Source organism: Citrus clementina, unplaced genomic scaffold (assembly GCF_000493195.1).
Source record: "Citrus clementina cultivar Clemenules unplaced genomic scaffold, Citrus_clementina_v1.0 scaffold_5, whole genome shotgun sequence".
In the NCBI taxonomy this organism is placed as follows: Eukaryota; Viridiplantae; Streptophyta; class Magnoliopsida; order Sapindales; family Rutaceae; genus Citrus; species Citrus x clementina.
In genome coordinates, this window is record NW_006262201.1 from 3,710,025 (window position 1) to 3,735,605 (window position 25,581).

The 25,581-nt window shown below is 32.6% G+C and overlaps 1 protein-coding gene and 1 pseudogene across 1 annotated transcript in view; one reads left to right on the forward strand and one right to left on the reverse strand.

Annotated features, from left to right (window-relative positions):
• Positions 1 to 25,581, reverse strand: part of LOC112098256 (putative 12-oxophytodienoate reductase 11) — a 61,474-nt gene that overhangs the window by 20,605 nt on the left and 15,288 nt on the right. The window contains exons 2-3 of the mRNA XM_024183982.1: positions 389 to 444; positions 260 to 344 (exon numbers count right to left, since the gene is read on the reverse strand). Of these exons, the coding sequence (XP_024039750.1) occupies positions 260 to 344; positions 389 to 444 (141 nt within the window). The remainder of the gene's footprint in view (positions 1 to 259; positions 345 to 388; positions 445 to 25,581) is intronic.
• The window catches only part of LOC18040674, an 8,491-nt pseudogene continuing 3,811 nt past the window's right edge, over positions 20,902 to 25,581 (forward strand).

A 25,581-nucleotide genomic window follows, 5' to 3' on the forward strand; every position in this document is an offset into this window, starting at 1 on the left:
AAATTTTTAAGTTGAGACATCCTATCCATTTTTTAATTGGTTAATTATTTACAATCTTGAAACAATTTGGATTTATGAGTTAAAATTTTAAAACATTCGATTTTTTAGAATTTTAGTACACAATAGGGAGTGTAGTGCAAGAGTTGCACGGTAGCTAGACACCCTTTCGTTTGATAACAGAAATCATATCTTTTTCATAAACATTTAAATATGCAAATGACACTTTCAAAATAAAAGGGAAACAAAATTACACAATTACCCTTGAGCGGTGTCAGAGACCCCAGTTGCTTCAGCAATGAGGAGACCACCATTGGTAGCGTGCTGAGAGTAGTATAAAATGGCATGTGGCTGTGGAACGTTATTGTATGAGAGTAGTATAAAATGGCATGTGGCTGTGGAACGTTATTGTACGATCTATTTCTGGTCAACGGAGGCAACACTATTCTGCAAAAATTAAAAACTCGATATATAATTAAATGTTAATTAGCATTACAAATTTGAACGACGCGAATTTTTTTCTCATTGATCCAAGACATAGAAAACCATATGTAAAAATAATGTTATGAAAGGTCCTTCTCCCAGTACCGGCTTCATTTATCTTTTTGGTACCAACGTCTTTGGAGAAAAGCGCCCGACGTCTGTCATTTTGGGCCCTTTTGGTGGGTCCCAAAAACTTTAATAATACAATTTAATAAAAAATAAAAATTAAGGAGACGCATCTACTTATTTCTCTAATTAAATAGTAAATCAAGCACAACGTTACACCACCTTATGTTAAAAAAAATTTAGAATATATTAAGGATAATATAAATAATATATATATATATATATATATATATATGATATGCATAGTTAAATTTTATATAACTACTAATTACATATTAGTTCTCTAAAGTAAATACATATATGTCATAATATTATTTATTTGTAATATAATTGACATGATATCTCATAACTAATTTAGAATTTCTCCATATGAAGATACTACACTTAGTCATATAAAGTTTTTTTTTTTTAATCCTTCACTTAACATTAACAATTCATATAAATTATCAAGCCCAAAAGTTAGGTATCCACAATTAGAGAGATTCTCAGAGATACCATAATCAATTAATACATGTATGTTATACGATATATAAAAATAATAATTATAAGAATACCCTAACTTTGATAAAACAAATAAATTTCAAAATCTAAGATGATGATTTTTAAATGAAATTATAATTACAAAAAATGTCATCTTGTAATTATGACTTTTGTAATTTAATTTCATTTAATTTTTGTGATTAAATTAATTATAGGGAAGATCACAAAAATTAACATAAAAAAAAGCTCCCTATAATTATTGTAAACTTCCCTAGAATTAATATTAACAAACTTTCCTATTCAAATTGAATGAAATTATGATTACAAAAAATTAACATGATAATTTTTAAATGAAATTATAGTTATAAAAAAGTTAACATATTGAAGTTAATATTTATTTATTTTATTAAATTCAGAGGTATTCTTATAATTAATTTTATTATTTTTCAAATTTTTGTAGAATAAAATGGTATTTTAATTCATTTAGAGATAATATGGTTATTTTTAAATGTCAAAGTAGTTGGTTGATACAAGATTGAAAATAAAGGTGATGTAAAGTATATCTTAAAATTTTATAATGGTTAAATAGACATATGATGAAACAAAAGTGATGCAGAGATAAATTTCCTTTTGACTAACCCCTCTAGAATCTACCATTGGTGATGATCTTGATGATTAGATTGTAATAGTAACTTCTCTGATAAGTGATCCATTTTTGAGCTTATCTGCATAAACAAAAATGAAGATGAAATCACTGTGACGGAGCCAAAAATAAGTAAACAAACTGAAGATTCAGAGAGTTCAACAGGTAAATAAATAATTAACATAAAGAGATTAATTAATTTTTAATTTACTAATTCAATTTCAGTATTATTAATTAATTTTTCAAAATAATAATAACGATTATATAATTTATAGATTCTGTTTTCATGGTGATTAACTCAGATGATCAACAGGAGGATGAGTGTTGTGCTCGTTATTGGCCGCTATACAGAATGATAGAGAAGAATGATTGGCGAGGTGTGGAAGATTTCGTCACTAATCATCCCGATGCCTTGACCGCCAAGACTGTTGCACCGGGTTCAACGAATATTTCAGGCGATTGTGGAGTCGTTGGTTGATGTTGAGTCTGATGACGCCACCTGCCTCCTCGATAAGCTCTCGTAAAAGGTCGATCCACAAACACTAGCACGACAAGATGTACATGGGCGCACAGCTCTACATCAATGTGCGGGAAAAGGGAATCTAAGGTCCTTAAAAGTCATATTGAAGTATAACTCTGATTTAACAAACATAAGGGGCGGTGTGAACACCCTTCAGGTTCATAAGGCAGCGTATGAGGGTCATAAGGATACGTTTCAGTATCTACTAGAGGCGACTCGTGGAGTAGATGTGTACATTGAATTTGGTTTATAAAAGTCCATTCTGAGGCTGGTTCGATTGAGGAACCGAACCTTAGAAAATTTATTCGGTTTGTTTTGATCTCGTTTAGATAATAATTGATCTTTTATATTTGTTTCATTGAGAAGGAACTATTCTTCTGATTCAAATCAGACCTTTCCCTTTAGGAACAATATTTATTCCTATGATTTTCATTTGATTTCTATCAACTGGCAATTAAAAGCTGCGATGAAAATATTTGGACTACCAACCTGTCTGGGATGCTCGAAATCCTTGGTCGTAAGGTGACAAATGGTGCCTATTTCCTTAATAGAACCAACCTCACAATGATGGCTTTTGTTAACAAAAGTGAAGAACAAAATTCTAAAGCAATCAAGAAGGTTACAGAGAAACAAGGATCGTGAAAAATGAGGCTTACATCAAAAGGGAATCGAAAAACCTCATTTAAGGCTCTGTTTTTCACCTACTGGACTACTGACTAATTTTAATTACAAGTTCAAATAAAATGTTCTAAACACTTAAGAAGGATTATAGAACAATCGTCATGAAAATTGTTGAATTTAAACTCGGCAAATAACCTAGTTTAATCCCCCAAGATCCACTCCTAAGCACTTAAATCTCAGAATTACACCTATAAAAGATCAAGCTTAATGCAATTGACTCTTAACGATTCAAGAATGGTAACCAAAACAACAAGAAAAGAAACAAAATTACACAATTTGACAGTAGTAGACGCTTCAAGCAAACTTACATCCATTGCGAAAAGAGAAGCAAGATTTCACTAATTTGGGTTTTTCAAGATTCAATGTTGCAGGGAGTGTGTGACAGGATCACCAGATTTTAATAACCACTCATAAGGCCTTATATACAGAGAGATGTTCATCTAGAAATGTCCACTAAAAGTCAGCTCACGTATTTCTGGATTTGTTATCAAAATCCACAAGCTTCTCGTGCATATAACGGCCTTAACAGCCATTTGCACCCGTTGATGGAGTCAATGCTTCATCTATTCTGTTATGTAAAACAGCAAATGTAGCTGTTGTATTTGATAAGTGATGCACGTGATAATCTCCCAGCTGAATCACCTAATCTCCCAGTTGACAATACATAAATGTCAGACGTCCTTCAGAAGCTCTACAAATGGCATGTCATACATGCAAGTCATACAGGTCTAGAGAATGTAACAGGCTTGTCATTCTCGATCGCAAACCCAAATTTGAGCTTGATCCTTTAACAAAAAATGACCAAGAAATGGCTTGGTGGAAGTATGTCTAAAATGGCAAAAATCATAGAGGATAATTGTTCCGAGAAATTGGGTATTCCTATGCTATATATGTCTCTACCACCTGGTACATTGAGAGTTGCAGTGAAAACTATTGTGATTATGAGTGCAACAATTGAGCAACATGAAACTGAAGATGGTTTATCAATATGTCATGGTAAAAATATGGATAAACTATAGAGAGTTAAAACATAAAATAGACTAAATAGTCTTAACACTTTTGTGAAATTAATCCCCTTTTTTTGAGTGAAGCCTTTAGGTTTAACACCTAGTATTCCTATATATGTCTCTACCACCTGGTACATTGAGAGTTGCAGTGAAAACTATTGTGATTATGAGTGCAACAATTGAGCAACATGAAACTGAAGATGATTTATCAATATATCATGGTAAAAATATGGACAAACTAGAGAGAGTTAAAACATAAAATAGACTAAATAGTCTTAATACCTCTTTGAAATTAATCCCCTTCTTTTGTGTAAAGTCTTTAGGTTCAACACCTAGTATTCCCTCTTTAACCTTATAAATTGACTTACTCCATTCTACTTTCTCGTATGCAAGCCTCTCTATTGGATCCCAAGCATGGTTTTTAATCAATGACTACATTTCTGCATCCATGGCTTCCTAGCATTTTTATTATCTATACTTTTAGCAGCCTCTGAGTGAGTCTTTTTTTTTTTTTTTTATCAATTTCAACCTCATGTGCTATTGGTAATCCAAATGCAATCGGATATGCATAAGCATACCTCTTAGGTTGCTTTATTACCCTTTTCTCTCTATCTCTCACTAACTAATAGTCTCTAATTTCTTGATCACCTGTTTGCTCATCTTCTGATTCAAAAATGTCTATATCAGATCCTAATTCATGTTCAGCTCTTGGTTTCCGCTTTGTATTCGAAGTTGACAACTCCGCCCCAAAATGAGTCTTCTAATCTCTCACATTTGGCTATGTGATATCAGGTTTACAATGAGTTAAATTTTGAAGCATCTCAGACTCATTAAACACAACATCTCTGCTAATAATAACTTTTAATGATTTTAAATCAGCGCACTAGAGTTTGTACCCCTTCACTGTATCAGGATAGCCAAGAAATACACACTTTAAGCCCTAGGTTCAAATTTACTAAGATTTTGTTTTGTGTTCAAAATAAAACATATGCATCCAAAAATTTTGAAATATCCAATATTGGGTTTTCTATCTTTGTAAACCTCATAGGGAGTTTTATTGAGATGGGGTCTAATCAACACATGATTTAATATTATAAAATGTTTCAAAAATGTTCTTGTTTAGAAATTCAACAACACTTGTATGATTTCATAATTTCCAAAACTCTTCAAATTAGTCTATATAATTGAAAACAAACCTTTTGATGAAAACACTTTCCATTTTTCTTCAAGTATAAAAACTTTATAATATGAAAACAATGATCGATTAAATATCATGATCATGATAATAACTGGAGTTTCCAAATGCTTAATCATGCACACATTTTATCATACTAGTTTTATGAGAAATGTGACAAGAAATATCACTTAAGCTTGAGTTTCTAAATGCTTAATCATGCACACATTTTATTATACCAGTTTCATGAGAAATGTGACAAGAAATATCACTCAAGGTAGTAACCTTGGTGCTTATCCTTAACTTGAAGAGTTTTGTCCATTGAATGCTTTGAACTTGATCTCAGATGGATGATTTTTATCCTTTAAGAGCTAGTGAGATTGAAAGAACATATTTTCTATTTTATCCTTGACATGTGTTTTATTATCGTAAAAATAATTGTTTAACATTTAAGTCAACACAAAGAAATTTAGAATTGAAATAACTCCAAAATAACTCCTCAAATCAAGATTTACCAAGAAAATGCCAAATTTTTCATGAATCCAAACCCTAAGCATTTTCCCCAATTCTTTCTTGCTTTACCCATGAGTTTGCAAATGGAAAATGCTTTTCCTTTTCCTTTTTCCTTTTTTTTTAAAATTAACTTAATAACATTAAAAAAGGGCTAATGGCCTTGGGTTTTAAAATTAATAGTGTGGGCTGTGAATTTGTTTAAGCCCAACACCAATTAACTTTTATATTCATGAGTTATTATACAAATAACTTGTATAAATATGATTATAAGTCAAGGTGCTACGCTTAGTTTATCATCTTATTAACTTTTGTTTAACAAAAAGGTTGGTAGATTAATAAATGGTGCAACAATTCATTCAACTAAATTTTGGCCAATGCGTAATTAAAAAAGATTTCCAACAAATAAAAGTAAGAATTCAAGATTATATAATTAGAATTCAAGATTATATAATTCCAATTATGAATGCAAAATGGATCTCCATTAACATGTGACAATCGAAGATTAAATAATTCACATTTATTATGTACATATCTAAATTAATATGTATATTTGCATTTTTAATTTTTAATTTTGTTTATGATTTAAAAAATTTGTTAATTAATTTAAAATAAAATTTTATCCATTTCCTACATATAACCAGCAACTTGAATATTAATTACCTATTAATTATCAAATAATTAGTTACTTACCTACTAAATTGAATCAATTGTGAAGATTAAAAGATTTAAATCTAAAGGTTGATGACATCCTCATTACACCATGGGTTTTTTGCTCCTAAAAATTCTCCCTTGTAGTCCTAGGATTTATGATTTTTAATTTTCTGTAGGCGGTAGAAAGTCTTATCCATCCATCTTTTCGAGAAGCTATAAATCATCAAATGCAAAATCCCAGAAGGTCTTTATCGAAGAGCACAAGGATGGTCAAAGAAGTAAAAAAATGAATAAAGGAAACAGCTTCATCTTGCTCAGTTTTGCTGCACTCGTAATCACTGTAGTGTTTGCCGCAGCTTTCACTGTACCTGGTGGCAGCGATAGCGGAGGAATTCCAAATTTGTTACATAAACTATCTTTCACGATTTTTGCCATTTCAGATACGCTTGCACTCTTCTCTTCCATTACTTCAGTTCTGATGTTCTCGGGCATCCTCACCTCACGCTATGCAGAAGAAGATTTTCTTGTATCGTTACCAAGGAAGTTAATTATTGGCCTCACCACCTTGTTCTTTTCTATTGCAAGCATGATGGTAGCCATTGGTGCAACCGTTTTTATATCTCTTTACCACAAATGGAATTTGGTGTTTATTCCAATTACCCTTGTTGGATTTGTCCCTGTCACCTTGTTTGCTCTGTTGCAGTTTCCTCTTTTGCTTGATATGTACTCATCCACTTATGGCCACAGCATCTTTATGTTGAAAAAATAGCATGTATACATGCTATTTTGAGGGCACATTTTGAGTGGGTCCCACTTAACGAAAGTGGAAAATCTTGTGAGGTTCGGATTCTACTCCGTTGATACTTTAAAATTATAATCTTATTTTCTCAAAATGGTGCTTGGGTGAATGAGAAATTGTCTCTCAAAGTTCACTCTTGAAGTTGGAAATTTGAAAGGAAATGAGGCTTATCCCACATGGGAAAAAGAAGTCTAGGAATTAGTGTTTATATATAAGCACTTAACTATGCATGAGTAAGAATTAAAAGGATAGAGGCTCTCTCCACACGCGCGTGTGCAGGAAATGTAAGGATATTAGACCGATTTGGTTGAACTCGTGTGCGCCTGCGCGTCTTGCGTACGCGAATGTTAGCCTAAAATCATCCATGCAAAGCTTTGGCATGTTTTTAATTTCTTTTTGAATTTTTTATTGTAACAGTTTCACGTTTTGAATTCAAAGGATTTGTAACAATTAAATAAAAATTGTTATTTAATCTCTGTGTAAAAGAATCAATGAAGGTGATGAACATGTTCCCCGGCCCGTGGACGAACCACGTTAATAGCTGTGCTCTGTGACTCTTGGCTGAATTTTTAGTTTCTTTCCTCGTTTCTGAGTTAATCATCATATTTCTCATTCGTTTATTCTTTGTTAAGCAATTAAGATTGAACCTGATCAGGGGTCTTGGGGAGTGTTTCTTTAAAGCTTGATATGAATAGCTATGAAGCACTTCAGTTATATTCTTGGTTGAATAAGGTCCACAAGATCGACATTTTTCATTCCACCAAAAGACATATATGATTCTCTTATGTCATGCTTGGTTTGAAGAAAAGGGAGAAGAGGAAAAGAGTGGAATGGAGAGGAAGGGAGAAGAAAGGAATGGAGAAAAGTAGTGAAATTAAATTTTATTGTTTGGTTTGATATAAAATTTGATAAGGAAATGAATTATAATTTTTTTCTTTAGACAAATTTATCTTTTACCTTAAATATTAAACTATTTATATTAGTAATAATATATATATATATATATAATAAAATGACGGTCCGGTGGCCGATGGCAGAAGTCCGGTGATTTTCTGGTGAGGTCCAGCGGTGATCTATTTATAATATTAAATCAATAAAATAAAATTATAAATAATAATTATTAATGGCATTAAATAAGTTAAAAAGATGAAGGGTAATTTTAGAAATTTTAGTTTCTAATATAAGAGGAATTTAAATTCTTCACTACTTAGTGTGGAATTCAAATTCTACATTATGATGGATATTAAATTTTAATGGAAATTAAATTTTTATACATTTTGTCAAACCAAACAATGGAAATAAATGTTGAAAAGTCAGCCCACAAAGCTTATTTTCACACGGTTTTTTCTTGACAAATTGGAGGTTGGTGGCACAAATATTTGACAGGTTGTTGCCATGCATGCATTCAACTTTGGAGAAGCAAATTTGAAGACAAATTCCTAAGGTAGGTGCCTAATTTATGTTGATAATTTTGTTGGGGTTGGTGCAATAGTGCACCCCATTTTTCCTTATAAATAGAAGGCAATTCCTCATTTGTTAATCATCCCAATTTAAGAGAAGTAGAGAGCAATTGCAAGTGAGTTCTTTAAGAGAATTTGAGAGAGCTTCCACTTGAGTGTTCTAGCGAGGTTTCATTTGGGTGTATTGGGGTTGTGGGTTTTGTGAAATTTTCCCATTTTTGTAAAGTCCCATTGTTAATAAAATTATCTTCCAGTCTTTGCCTGTGGACGTAGGCATTACGTCGAACCACGTAAATCATTGTATTCTATTTTCTTTGCATTTGTTTATCACCACATTTATATTTCTCCACAAGTTGCAGTATTAGTAATTTCTCAACCCACGTTTCCGCAACAAGTGGTATCAGAGCCGACGGTTCGTACTTGGGGGGATACGGTACTATTCACGTATACGGTACTGTTCACGTATACGGTACTATTCTTATATACGGTACTGTTCACCAATATAGTGGAGACGACCATTTATAGTTAGGAGACAGTCTATTGTAAGTAGTGTGTATTTTTGCATGTCTAGGAAAGTTCTGTCAACAAAGGCGATAAGAGTCTAAGGATTCTAGTTTTTAATTGGAACCGAGTTCCCGTCCAGTCTCCTGGGAACTTTCCTGGTGCATTTATTCACTCGAAATAAACATCATAGAAGCTGTTTTTTTAAGTGTAAATAGTTGTTGAAAAAACTGATCATTTGAGATAAAAAAAAGATGGCAGAGGCATCGTCGTCGTCGTCATCAGCGAGAACTATTGTGATTAATGCAAAGTTTGAAGTGGAGAAATTCGATGGTACCAATAATTCTGGTATGTGGCAATCTGAGGTGTTGGATGTCTTATAGGAAGGACAGTGTCACATTCGATGCTGTATGCAGTGCATTGTACAACTCTGAGACCAAAAAGAAAGACAAAAAGGATCACAGAGATACAGTTGCAAAAGCACTGACAGCGAGAGGTCGTTCGCAAAGCCGCAAACCTGGAAAAAGAAACAAGTCTAAAGGGAGACCTGCCAAAGATGAATGTGCTTTTTGTCGCGAGAAAGAGCATTGGAAAAAGAATTGTCCTAAGTTACAAAAAGGCAAGGCTAGTTCTGATGCATCTGTAGCAGAGCATGATGAGAAGTCAGACTTTAGTCTGGTTGGCATGACATTGATATGTCACTCAGATTAGTGGATTTTTTATTCGGGTTGTACTTATCATATGTGTCCTAACAAGGGCTGGTTTTCTAACTTCAGGAGCTAGATGGTGGCGTTGTTTTTATGGGCAATGACAATGCTTGTAAAACCATGGGAATAGGTACAATCCAATTAAAGAATCATGATGGCTCAATCTAAGTTTTGACAGATGTTCGCTATATACCAAGCTTGAAGAAAAATCTCATCTCATTAAGAGTCCTAGAATCTAAAAGGCTCACAATCACTTTAAAAGATGGATTATTGAAGGTAGTAGCTGGGGCACTGACGGTGATGAAAGACACAAGAAGAAATAATTTGTACTATTTTCAAGGAAATACAGTTATTGGATCAGCATCAACAATTTCTGAAAAAGATGCAGATTCAGAAGCAACCAAGTGGAGGCATATGCGTTTGGGACATGCTGGTGAAAAAGCTTTGCAGACTTTAGCGAAGCAAGGCTTATTGAAAGGTACAAATTCTTGCAAATTAGAATTTTATGAACATTGTGTTCTGGGCAAGCAGACAAGGGTAAAGTTTGGCTTAGCAATTCACGATACAAAAGAAATTCTGGACTATGTTCACAATAATGTGTGAGGACCTACCAAAACAGCTTCTTTGGGAGGTATGCACTATTTTGTTACTTTTGTTGATGATTATTCAAGAAAAGTGTGGGTGTATTTGATGAAGAACAAAAATAAAGTTTTGGGCATATTTCTGAAATGGAAGAAAATGGTCGAGATTCAGACTGGTTGAAAGGTCAAAACACTTCGCTCAGACAATGGTGGTGAGTACAAGAATGATTCATTTCTTCAAATATGCCAAGATGAGGGTATTGTGTGACATTTCACTGTTCGAGATACACCACAACAGAATGGGGTGGCAGAACGCATGAACCGGACTATACTAGAGAAAGTTCGGTGTATGTTGTCCAATGCTGGATTGGGCAAAGAGTTTTGGGCTGAGGCAGTTGTATATGCGTGCCATCTAATCAACCGTTTGCCATCAACTGCAATTGAGGGCAGAACACCCATGGAGATGTGGACTGGTAAACCTACCACTGATTATAATTCTTTACATGTTTTTGGTTCCACTACTTATTATCATGTAAAAGAATCTAAGTTAGACCCAAGAGCAAAGAAAGCATTGTTCATGGGTATAACTGGTGGAGTAAAAGGATATCGTCTCTAGCGTCCTATTACGAAGAAGATTATTTTCAGCAGAGATGTAACTTTTGATGAATCAGCTATGTTGAAACAAAAAGATTCTCAAGAGGATGACAAGACCAGTAGCACTTTACAGTAGGTGGAGTTTGAAAAAGTTAAAGCTGATCCAGCTGGTGTCGATGAGATGGATAATGATTCTCCATCAACCGAAGATGATGAAGAGGTTCTGACTCAGGAACCTTCACAGCAACAAGCTTTAATTGCATATAGAAGGCCACGCAGAGAGATTCGCAGACCTGCTCGCTTTGTTGATATGGTGGCCTATGCACTTCCAATTGTAGATGATGATGTTCCTTCCACTTACAGAGAAGCAGTAAGTAATCCAGAAAGTATACAGTGGAAGAAAGCAATGAATGAAGAAATGCAGTCTCTTCACAAAAATGAAACTTGGGAGTTAGTTACACTGCCCAAGAAAAATAAGGCAATTGGGTGCAAATGGGTATATGCAAAAAAGGAAGGATTTCCTCGTAAAAATAAAATTCGATACAAGGATAGATTGGTAGCGAAGGGTTACGCTCAGAAGAAAGGAATAGACTACAATGAGGTATTTTCTCCAGTTGTGAAACACTCGTCTATTCGAATTTTGCTAGCCATGGTTGTGCAATTTGATCTTAAACTAGTTCAACTTGATGTAAAAATTGCATTTTTACACAGTGATTTGGAAGAGGAAATCTACATGACTCAGCCAGATGGATTTAAGGTTGCTGGAAAAGAAAATTGGGTTTGCAAATTGACAAAGTCACTTTATGGGTTGAAACAATCTCCGAGGCAGTGGTACAAATGATTTAATCGATTTATGAAAGGGCAAAGGTACACAAGAAATAAATTTGATCATTGTGTGTATTTTCGCAAGCTACAAGAAGGATCTTTCATTTATTTGCTATTGTATGTCGATGATATGCTAATAGCATCGAAGAGCAAAAATGAGATTGAGAAGTTAAAGACTCAACTCAATCAAGAATTTGAAATAAAAGATTTAGGTGAAGCTAAGAAGATTCTTGGCATGGAGATATGTAGAGATAGAGCTCGTGGCAAAGTAAACTTGTCTCAGAAGAAATATTTGAAGAAGGTACTACAGTAGTTTGGCATGACTGAGCAGACAAAACCTGTAAGTACCCCGTTGGCTTCTCATTTCAAGCTTTCTGCACAATTATCTCCTTCAACAGATGCGGAACGAGAATACATGTTACAAGTTCCATATTCAAATGTAGTGGGTAGCTTGATGTATGCAATGGTGTGTACAAGGTCTGACATTTCACATGCAGTTGGTATAGTGAGCAAATATATGCATAATCCTAGTAAAGGACATTGGCAAGCTGTGAAATGGATTCTACGGTACATTTAGAAGACCGTGTATGTTGGTTTACTGTTTGAAAGAAACGCTACACTTGGTCAAGGTGTGATCGGGTATGTTGATTCTGATTATGCTGGTGATTTGGACAAATGACGGTCAACTACCGGACATGTATTTACTTTTGCTGGAGGGCCAATTAGTTGGAAGTCTACACTACAGTCTACAGTTGCACTGTCGACTACAGAGGCCGAGTACATGGCAATTACAGAGGCTGTTAAAGAGGCTTTTTGGTTACAAGGTTTGCTTGAAAACTTGGGATTGGCACAGGAGCACATTAATGTGTATTGCGATAGTCAGAGTGCTATTCACTTAACGAAGAACCAAGTTTGTCATGTGTTGAGTGTTAGAAAATTTATATTTATAAAGGAGAAAATCGTCATTTTACATTTCACGTCTTACTAACAACCCTTACTTTTATGTATTTAAGCTTCTTGTAATTTAATTATGTGTGTTTTATTTTAATTAAAATATTTTATGTATTTTAGGGGCATCATGGTCATTTCATAATAAACGAGAGATCAGACTGCAAAACGGACATCACTTTTGAACTCAAGACGGTCGAAAACCTTAGGAAGAGCATAAAAGGAAAAATGGCATTGTTCACATGCACGGTACTATTTACGTGTACGGTACTATCTACGTTACTGTTCACGACACTGTTCACATAGACAGATCGATGACGTGGCATTAACCGATGATGTGGCATTGACTGATGAGGTGTCACGATCCTGTTGGGCTAAAATTCTTATGCACTGTTGATTGGTGACGTTGCAGCATATTAGTGGACCAAAAATCACGCGTACGGTACATGCATTACACAGGATTATTTTCAACCAAATGTTGAGTGTTAGAAAATGCATATTTATAAAGGAGAAAACCGTCATTTGACATTTCAAGTCTTACTAACAACCCTTACTTTTATGTATTTAACCTTCTTGTGATTTAATTACATGTGTTTTATTTTAATTAAGTATTTTATGTATTTTAGGGGCATTATAGTCATTTCACAATAAAGGAGAGATCAGACGGCAAAACGGACATCACTTTGAACTCAGGACGGTCGAAAACCTTAGGAGGAGCATAAAAAGAAAAATGGCACTATTCACGTGTACGGTACTGTCTATGTTACTGTTTACGACACTGTTCACATAGACGGATCGATGATGTGGCATTGACCGATGATGTGGCATTGACTGATGAGGTGTCACGATCCTGTTGGGCTAAAATTCTTATGTACTGTTGATGGTGACGTGGCAACATATCAGTGGACGAAAAATCTCGCGTACGGTACATGCATCACACAGGATTATTTTCAACCAAACCGTGTTACTGTTCATCCGGGTCAAACCATATTACTGTTCACCCACGTGGTCAAACCGCGTACTGTTGACTGATGACGTGGCACAATCCTAAGCTTCCAAACTGTTTTTAATCCGATGGCCATGATTTACTCCATGTATCTATAAAAAGGGGGCCTCCCCCCCCTAATTTGATATCTCTGAATCCATTTTTCGGATCCATTTTCTGTAATTCCCTCTCCATCTTGTATTTTCTTCGTATTTTAATAAATTCCCATTTTGCCCCTAGTTCAATTATAAGTGGCTAATTTTCTTTCAAGCTTGGGTTGAAGGTGAAGTCTCAACATGTGTCATGGGCTTTATTTGGTAAATTTATTTTCTCTTCCCCTCTAATTTTTGTGGATGATTTGACTTTTTGTCGACAAATAATAATAGTCTTGTCTAGATACCGCCTTGGTTACACCGGCTCTCTAGTATAAGGTTATTATTATTTGGCACGATAAGCCCTTAGCACCATATTGATTAGAGCGTGGTTCATGAGGTGTGGATTCCCCCCTCATGATTTAATTGGCATTAATACGGATTATTTAGCCCATGATGCATGTTGATACGGATCCAGATACCCAAGTACGTCATTTCAATAGAATTCTCTTCAATTTATTCTCACCATTTCAATACCAATTTTAGAATTTATTCTCGCCATTTTAATTTAAGTTTTAGCATATTCCAAATCATTTCCACCACAAATCCAATCACCCATTCACAAAATTAATTATACACAATTAAAATCCATCTCCTCGTGGGATCGACACTCGTCACCATTGATCTATACTACAATAGATTCGTGCGCTTGCGAGTACATTAAAATTTGCACAACACCAAACCGCATCACTGTTCAACGCGGGTCAAACCGTGTTACTGTTCACCCACGTGATCAAACCGCGTACTGTTGACTGATGACGTGGCACAATCCTGAGCGTCCAAACTGTTTTTAATCCGATGACCACGATTTACTCAATATATCTATAAAAAGGGGGCCTCCCCCCCCTAATTGGATATCTCTGAATCCATTTTTGGGATCCATTTTCTGTAATTCCTTCTCCATCTTGTATTTTCTACGTATTTTAATAAATTTTCATTTTGCCCCTAGTTCAATTATGAGTAGCTAATTTTCTTTCAAGCTTGGGTTGAAGGTGAAGTTTCAACATGTGTCATGGGCTTTATTTGGTAAATTTATTTTCTCTTCCCCCCTAGTTTTTGTGGATGTTTTGACTTCTCGTCGATAAATAATAATAAGCTTGTCTAGATACCGCCCTGGTTACACCGGCTCCCTAGTACAAGGTCATTACTATTTGGCACGATAAGCCCTTAGCACCATATTGATTAGAGCGTGGTTCATGAGGTGTGGATTCCCCCCTCATGAATTAATTGGTATTAATAAGGAATATTTAGCCCATGATGCATGTTGATACGGATCCAGATACCCAAGTACGTCATTACAATAGAATTCTCTTTAAATTATTCTCGCCATTTCAATTCCAATTTTAGGATAATCCAAATCATTTTCACCACAAATCCAACCACCCATTTACAAAATTAATTCTACACACAATTAAAATTCACCTCCTTGTGGGATCGACACTCGTCACCATTAGTCTATTCTACAATAGATTCGTGCGCTTGCGAGTTCAATAAAATTTGCACAACATCATGCGCGTATGAAGTACATCGATGTACAATTTCACTTTGTGCGGGAAATTGTTGATGAGGGGAAGATTCGTCTTCAGAAAATTAAAACTGTAGATAATCCCGCAGATATGTTGACCAAGGTAGTGACGGCGATCAAGTTTGAGCATTGTCTAAACTTGATCAACATCTTACAAGTTTAAAAGCAGCCAGAGAAGGCAGAAACTAGAAGGTAGTTTGTTGATAGTCGGCTCAGATTTACTAAATCTTCGCCGAGGTGGAGAATTGTTGAAAAGTCAGCCCACAAAGCTTATTTTCACACGGTTTTTTCTTGACAAATTGGAGGTTGGTGGCACAAATATTTGACAGGTTGTTGCCATGCATGGATTCAACTTTGGAGAAGCAAATTTGAAGACAAATTCCTAAGGTAGGTGCCTAATTTATGTTGACAATTTTGTTGGGGTTGGTGCAATAGTGCACCCCATTTTTCCTTATAAATAGAAGGCAATTCCTCATTTGTTAATCATCCCAATTTGAGAGAAGTTGAGAGCAATTGCAAGTGAGTTCTTTGAGAGAATTTGAGAGAGCTTCCACTTGAGTGTTCCAGTGAGGTTCCATTTGGGTGTATTGGGGTTGTGGGTTTTGTGAGTTTTTCCCACTTTTGTAAAGTCCCATTGTTAATAAATTTATCTTCCAGTCTTTGCCCGTGGATGTAGGCATTACGCCGAACCACGTAAATCATTGTGTTCTATTTTCTTTGCATTTGTTTATATTTATATTTCTCCACAGGTTGCAGTATTAGTAATTGCTCAACCCACGTTTCCGCAACAATAAAAAGAGAATTTAAATTACTTTCTTTTCCTATATTCTCTCCTCCCAACCAAACACCACCTTAGTGGATGAAAAATTTAGAGAAACAAAATAATTTCATTTTATAACGACTTTGATGTTTTACTTTTTATGGATGTCGTGTTTGATTGAGAAGGATCTATTCTTCGTAATCTAATCATGACCTTTACCTTTAGAATCAATATTGGTTCCTATAATCTCCATTTTATTTCTATCATCCCCTAAAATTGGATATTAGAATTTGCGATAAAAAATTTTGAACTACCAACTTTTCCATATCATGAGCTAACTTGGTTCAAAAAGGACAAGAACCTACCATACTTCTTAGAGATAATTACTTCCATCCATCGTGCTGGCATTTATGCTTGTCTTGAGTTAGTAAAAGTGAAACTTTCGCAATATCAAAGAACGCAAAGGGAAGATGCTATTCTCCAATTATTATCGACGTGGTCGATAAGTAAAGCCTTGAGATATGAAACCTCTCATGCAAATGCAGTATATATAAGAATGCAAAAGCCCGATTTCATTTAATTTTGCAACATCAATTTCTCTCCTCTTTAATTTTGTCATCCAAAATTATTCACCACCACCACTCTAGCGGCTTCGTGGCAGCTGCCAGTCACCATTTCTCTTCTCCTTCACAGGTTCTTATTTTTTCTCTTAAAAAAATTCTAATTAAGGGACTTATTTTTTATTTATTTTAATTAACTTGGAGTTTACTAAAAATTATTCTTTAGTGTACAAAGTATCGGGCTTGACAGTCTTTACTGATATATGTAGCATGTAGCTGAAAAAACAATAATGTTTCTATAATGTTAACGGACGCTGTAAACCAAATGTATAAGTCCTTTAAAATGTTTTGTATGAATTTAACTTAATTAATCAATTATATTTATTATGAATTTTATCTATTTAATTTATTTAAGTTTCTACACTTTTTTTTTTCTGACTCGAGTGATCTTCAAGTTGCCCTTTATTGGTCCCTTTTTCTGTCCTGTAGCAGTAGCGTTGCTTTACATTAGTAAAGCTAGCAGTTTATTAATTTTTTTTTTAAAGTTTTTAAAGATTAGTCTCCCCCACCCCCCAACCAAAAAAAAAAAAAAACTTGATCACTCTACAGAATACATTCCTCAGCCAATGGTTGTTTACTCAATGTTATAGAAGCAACCCAGGTCTCTGTAATTGCTCAAGGATTATTTTCTCTACATTGTTTTTTTTACCTTTTTTTTTAATCTGTAATTACTACATGGGTGATTAATAACCAACGTTTGCAATTAAGAAAATAAACCACTCACGTTTTGCTCTGTATTATTTAGCACTTTTTAGAAGGAAAGCGAGCATCATATTAATTTTAGCCTTCTAAAATTTTTAATAATAAATTAATTCTTGTTTCATATATAAATTGACTATTCAATTTATTATTTTGACTCACAGGGTGGGAACCCCCGCGGGTGATACTCAAGTTATTTGTTTTATTAATAAAACTAGAAAATAAAACCGCGTTTCACGCGGCTTTGAAAAAAGAATTTAATATTATCATTTTTTCTTACTTTACACTTGATGAAACTGATAAAAAATATGAATTGATTTTTTTTTTTAAGATGAGGCAGCCTTATAAAAAACAAAAAAACAACTATTAGCCGGCAATACAAATAAAGAAGTAACGCAAGATAAAGAATAAAATGAGAGAATATATTATAGAGTGATTTTATTCATTCCAATTGTGTGTGTACAAAACAAAAAGATGAGCTCTCCTTTTATAGTTACATAATCACTCCATGAAATTAATGAAAAATTATGGATCATAATTCTTTGTGAGATAATGGGAGTTATAGGGAAGTTAAAGCTTGCTAATGGGAGATAGTAGGGAGACTAAGAGAAATATGTTATGAACATCTACATTTATTTTAATAAATTCATAACACTCCCCATTGGATGTTCATTACAAAGAATATGCCTCATTCAAATCTTTACATAATTATTATTGTGTAATAACAATCAAATTAATTATGAGAAGATGAAAAGTCAAATCTAAAAGAAAATTTCTCTATTTATTAGATAATAGAGAATATACAAATATGAGAAATGGTGATGCCACATCACCTCCTCAAGTCCCAGTTATATATATATATATATATATATATATATATATATGGATATAGATTTTTAATATTTTGTAATGTAATTATTTTTTAATCTCAACCAATATATTAGATAATAGAGAATATGAAAAGATGAGAAATAATGATGCCACAAATCTTAAATATTTAATGTTTATGGAGTTTGAAGAAGTCAAAATGCACTAAACAAAAGATTGAATAATTAAATATGGGATTATGACATTAAAATTAGGGTCTAATGGCATTGTTGAGGGAAGAAGAAGGAACATTCCTTCATATATTAATATTAATTAATTGATGTATTTTAAGCCACTAAAATTTAATTGTTGGCATAATAAAATAAATGAATGTTTCAAGACTTATAATTAATTATTATTAATGGTTACATATTGTTGAATTTAAATAGAAAGAGAAAAAGACATGTAATCATTTATAATCTAATAATTATTTTCTATTTTAATATTTTATAATGTAATTATTTTTTAATTTCAACTAATTTATTAGATAATAGAGAATATGAGATAATGAGAAATGGTAATGCCACATCATCTCCTCAAGTCCCAACTTTATATATATATATATAGATATATAGATATATAAATATGCAGGTTAAGTTTGCTCTTCCCATCTTGTGAGTCAAAATTAGGAAACAAAGTCTTCGAATTATTTAATATTGAGGTGTTATAATTTTAATCACAGTTATTGTAAAAAAAAATAATAATATAAATGTTAAATTATATTATTGTTATTAGCAAGTCACTTATTGTATCTTTTTATCAAGTCACCAATCATTGAATTGATTCAGCTTTAGCACGCTTAATTACAAAGCTTTTAGATTAAAGTTTTCATATTCCTTTGAAAACTAGTTGGAAATAAAAAAGAATGAATACAAAACCATTTAACTTCATCCATTCATAGTCCTAAGAGATATTCATTGGCCCCCATAAGGTCTACTGCCTTATAATATAATTTAAACTCAATTATTTTTTTATTTGGCAAAAATTAGCAAATTATCATCACGAAATGCCCATTTCAGTGAACTATCTTTTATAATATATATATATATATTGGCAATTCCAAATGAAATGATATTTTGAATGAGGAAAAGACTCTATTAGACATTTAGACCGGGTTGCAGTTCTGGCACATTTTGTATTTGCTCTCATTCTTCCTGAAGCTCAGTTATGATCTTACCTAATTTGTGGACCCATCTTACCTTCCACGTGATTTTGTTCGTCGTTCATATGTACAATTATTTATTCTGCGGACCCAGTCATGCACCCACGTTTCGAATATGCAATTTAATCGTAGCCGTTCATCTTACCTAATTCTGTGAACGAACAAAATTCCGCCGTCGATCCTATATGTAAGTACCAACCGTGCATTATTACAAAAATCTTACCGATTATGAAGCACCGACACCTAGGGCTGGAAATTATGATATTAGATGTGTTTCTCATTTGAATTATTTGGGGACATGTATAATACATGTCAAGTTCTCTAATAAGACGTTAGTAACTTTATTTATCTATATTTTTTTAATTTTTTAGTATCTCACTTTACATATGTTTAATAGCATGTTTAATTTGAAGAAATAAAATAAGAGGAGAAATAAATAAGAAAAAAAGAGATGAATTATAAATTAAACTAAACAATGAAATTGAGAATGACTTTATTTGTTTACTCATTTTCTGATCTCTTGCTCTAAAGAACCGGAATTTTAAGATAAGGCAGTCAAATCGTAAAGATTGAGGAGCAAAAAATTTTGTTCTCCTTTTTAAATAAAAAATTTTAATTTTTGATGAATTTTTAATATTAAATTGGACATTTGCTAAATCGGATCAAATATATCAGATATTAAATCTTATTTTTAATGGATTTAATTAGGTTCTGTGCATTTAAATTATGAAATTGGACAAGATTTGTGTGTGATTTTAAAATAAATTTGAACTTGAATTCGATGCATTCAAATAATCAAAGAGACAAATTTATAATTTCATTTCTAAATAAAACATATTCTTTAAATTTTGGGAGCTGTTGTGGTGGAATTGTTACACCATAAAGTACTGATGATAACTGATAAATCATAACGTATGTACAGATTTAATATTTATTGCAACTGCTCCCACTATTCTCTCAGCGGCTCTGCCGCTAGTCGCATTCCAGCCACATTTTATCTTGCTATTATGCGCCACATTTACATAAGATTGTATCAGTTTATTATGCATGCCTATGTTATTGACATCCGCTGCAAAGTTTTTTTAAAAAAAAACACATCTGCCACTTCGGCCTTGGCCGAAGTGGTGGGCTGCTGCCCTCACAATGCTTTGTGAGGGCAGCGGTTCTAGCCCCCACAAAAGCATTGTGGGGGCTAAATGTTCTTTATATTTAAAAATCATTCTCCCTTGCGAAATGCAAGTGGATTATGGACATCCCTCTCCTGTGAGGGGTTATTTGTCTGGGCATGTACTTCATAGAATTTAATGTAATAATGTAAGTCCCAATCATGTATATCTGATTGTAAATATCAGTGTAATATCTTTGCTACAATAGCAGTTGTTGTAAATATCTGTGTAATGCAGTAATATGATGATTAATCAGTATTCAAAAAAAAAAAAAAACACATCTAATCTTTGCTTCAATTCAAATATTGATATATCTTTCTTTGCTTCAGGTATAGAAAAGAAAAACACCGAGAAATTAAGTTTAATTCCAACTCCAAATATGGAAGAAGCCGGCAGATCATCAAACCGAGAAGCAAATGATCAAAGCAATTTCTCCAAGTAAGAAAATAAACGCGCCAACGGAGCAACCACTGTCAGTATTACTGAAAAACCTTTTTTTAATATTTTATATATTACAATGAAAGCCCAACACATAGTATCAATGTTCAATTAATGTCTGATATATCTCTTTCTTCTCCAATTCTTTCTTCTTAACTCTCTTTCGGTTTTCAATCTAGCTAGTGCAATCTTCAAAGCACCTTTAAGGTACGTATAGTTCTCACCAGTCACATGATCATTTTCTTAACATTCTGAGCTACTTGTTTGTTTACACTCACAGACACACAAATAAAAAATAAATAACTCCACCTGTAGTTTCTCTCTCCCCGTTTGCTTTTGTAGTTTTCTTATCAATTAGTTTGCACAAACTTAAAATATTGATTATCTTCTTTTTCTTTTTCATATTGATTATTCATGTAATCTATCTATTTGTTTCAAGAACTTTTGCATTTCTTTTAGAAAAATTAATTATCGATGATATGCGCCCCACCAATGAACCCAACTTTAACTTTACCAAGGCAAACTTCTGGGTATTTTTATATAAGGTTGAGGTGAAATTAGAGTAAACTATCTATCATTACTCTTCCTAATAATTGTTTAGCATCATTATGTCACCGTTAAAAAGGCAAAATTACCAAGGAGGTAGGTGAAAAAAATAATACCCAAGGAGAAGCCTTGTTGTCAAGTAATTCATGACGATGTTGTTTCCCCTCATCTTACTGAGCTAGGTCAATTTATGGATTAATAACATGTCATGTTTTAACAGTTAGCTTACTGATTATTTAAATAATAATAATATTTTAATATTAAGTTGAATATAACTGAAAAATAAGATTTAAATGATTTTGGAAGAATGCCAATAGTCCAACTCATCCGCAAAATTCAATCTATGATCGCCCTTACTCGAAAAAATTTTCAGCTAAGCCTACCAGAGCTATCTTAATCGGCCCATAAGAGTCGTTATTTTGGATTGGACAAAGGGGAACAAAACGCTAGAGGATCTTAAAAGTCTAAAATCTGCCCCACAAGGGTATTATGTGATGGGGTGGGGTTATTTGTATCTTATTCATTTTTTTTTAAATGAGAATTATTACTCATGATATTTATAATCATATAATTACTGAGATCCGTTTATATCAATTCTAATATGGCACCGCTTAGATTTTTAACACTCTCAAATATTCGAGGGACGTCAACTCTCTTCCAAGGAGAAAGACTACCTTCACTCAAGTTTTGGAGCTTCGAGAAAAAAAATTTAAATTAAACTCCTGCAATATTTGAGAATTATTACTCATGATATTTATAATCATATAATTACTGAGATCCGTTTATATCAATTCTAATATGGCACCGCTTAGATTTTTAACACTCTCAAATATTCGAGGGACGTCAACTCTCTTCCTAGGAGAAAGACTACCTTCACTCAAGTTTTGGAGCTCCGAGAAAAAAAATTTAAATTAAACTCCTGCAATGCGTCTGCGGGAGCTCGAACCACTTCTCTCACATTTGTGAGAGAGTGGCTCTAGCCACTTGAGCTTAACCCAAGTGGTCGTATCTTATTCATTCTTTAAAAGCCCCTTTGCTCAACATACTGATGTGTTGACTTTTGAAAAAGAGAGCTTTAACAAAAGAAATTAATTTATTTTAAGATTTTAATAAGTGTTTAGAGTAGAAGTTAATCTTTTAAAAATTGAGTAGAAGTTAATCTTTTAAAAATTTAACACCCTACAACACAAGGATGGCAATAAAATGTGGATTCGGTCCGCATATCAAAGATTTGATAGATCTAGATCCAAAAAAATCTGATTCTATATATTAAAAATGCAGATCCAAATGTTAAGAATTAGAATCTGCACGGATCTAAATTTGGATCCGGATATAAGTGCATTTAAAAAATTGAATATCTAGATTAGGTTAAATTATATACTAAATTAAAATTAAATAAAAATTATTTGTTTTTTTATGTTTGATTTATATGCGGTATTTTTAATTGTGGATTTATGATATTGCTTTATGTTATTCATGTGCAGTTATTAATTGTTAAATTACGATTGGATTTTATTTGATATTATTAGGTCAATTGTTGAATTTTAATTCATGCGGATCTAAATATCTAGGATATTCGTACAGAGCTTCACACATTTTTGTGTTAGTCTTTAATTATTTGATTTTCCTGTTTATTTTTGGTTGAATCAAATTCAAGATTTTTCAAGTAATGTTTGAAGGTAAATACGAAGTAAATACGTTTGATACTCCATAAAAGATAAAACTTTAAGATTTAAGAAACAAAGTGGGTGAAATTGGGTGTTTTTGTAAGGTTATTTGAACCATAACCACTCTCTACATTCGTAATTTCAAATAATTTTTTGACTGCTTAATTTCCTAATAATACTTAATAAATGTCTTTTATATATGCTCCTTACCTTATAAATAAATAATTAATATAATTTCTCGCTCTTCAACATCATGAATCTAGGTCATAAACTTCATTTAATATTGACCATCATCAATTAACCATTAATCTAAAGGCCACAAAATCGTGTCAAAAGTTGCGGAAAATTAAGGGGTCATTTATCGTTTCCATTTTTAAAAGTTAGTATTTAGTGTTACGTTTGCCAATAAAAATAATAATACATTTGAATGTGTGTGCTTATAGCCTGTGGGTGTTGAAGTATATTGATGTTTAATTATAAATCTTAAAAAAAATTATGTTAAGTCTGTTTTTTTTTTTGGCTTCTGGCACAGAAAAGTAAAATTAAGTTTAATTCTTAACACCAACATGGAAGAAGCCAGCAGTTCATCAAGGCGAGAAGCAAATGATCAAACCAACGTCTGCAACTGCAAGTAAGAAAATCAGTACTATATATGTATCTAATATTAGATGTGTAGAATTGATTTATTGTACTTTTCATGTTACATAATTCATTGATGGATTGCATTTTGATTCGTTATTTATAATCAAAGTTAAAGCTTAAAGTCTTGAATATTTTGTGAATATATAGAAATTTTCCAATAAGGTCCCACACTTTATTAAAGTGCGAATTTAATTGAGTTTTTAGAAGGCCTATAATTAATTAATGACATTGAGCTCGCTCTAAACCCTCCTCAAACTCACACGGAAGTAAATAAAATTGAGCTAATAATAAAGTTACCCCAAATTTTGAATTAATGATAAACTTACCTAAAAGATTTGCTTTTAATGGGATTGAGGTGGAGTTTATTGGTAAATTGCATATAATTTTTCGTGGATCCACCTAGCGTAACTAGCTGAAAACTATACACTACCTTATTCTCCAAGTGACTGTTGTTAAGAATTATCACGATTACTATTGTTTATTCCTTACTAACAATTCAAAGTCTGCGACGCACCGAGTCAGCAATGGTGTGTGTATATTATTTAACAAGAAACTCCTCACTTTAAAAAAGTTGGGGTGAAATTGAAGGACAAAAACAAAAATTTCAATGCAAGTGTTTACGTTTTTAAAAAAAAATTATATTAGAGTTCATATTATTTTTCATTTTAGCATATTCACATCAAACCTCTATCTCTTTTGGAAATAAAATTTGTGCCATTTTTTTTACTAGGAGAAATTATCTCTATACTACCTTTCTTCTACCATATGTACATCTAACCACTATAAAATTTTGACACGTACTTTGCCACTTTTGTTTCAAACTTGTATCAATTAACCACTTTGACATTCAAAATAACCATTTTACCCTTAAATAAATTAAAACACTATTTCATTCTATAAAATATTAAAAAATATAAAATTATAATTATAAGAATACCCCTAACTTTGATAAAACAAATAAATCTCAAAATCTAAGATAATGAATTTTAAATAAAATTATAATTATAAAAAATATCATCTTGTAATTATAACTTTTTGTAATTTTAATTTCATTTAATTTTTGTAATTAAATTAATTATAGGAAAGTTTACAAAAATTAACACGAAGAGAAAGCTCCCTATAATTATTGTAAACTTCCCTATAATTAATATTAAGAAACTTTCCTATACAAATTGAATGAAATTATGATTACAAAAATTAACATGATAATTTTTAAATGAAATTATATTTATAAAAAATTAACATGTTGAATTTAATATTTATTTATTTTAATAAATTCAAGGGTATTCTTTAATTAATTTTATTATTTTTCAAATTTTCGTAGAATAAAATGGTATTTTAATGTATTTAGGGATAAAATGGTCATTTTCAAGTGTCAAAATGGTTGTTTGATACAAGATTAAAAACAAAGGTGGTGCAAGATACATGTTAAATTTTATGGTGGTTCAATATATATATAACGAAAGAAAGGTGATGCAGAGATAAATTCCCTTTTAACTAGCCCCTCTACAATTAACTCTTGAGTCTACCATTGGCGATCATCTGGATGACTAGATTGTAATAATAACTTCTCTGATATGTGATCCATTTTTGACCTTATCTGCAGAGACAAAAACGAATTAACTCTTGAGTCTACCATTGGCGATCATCTGGATGACTAGA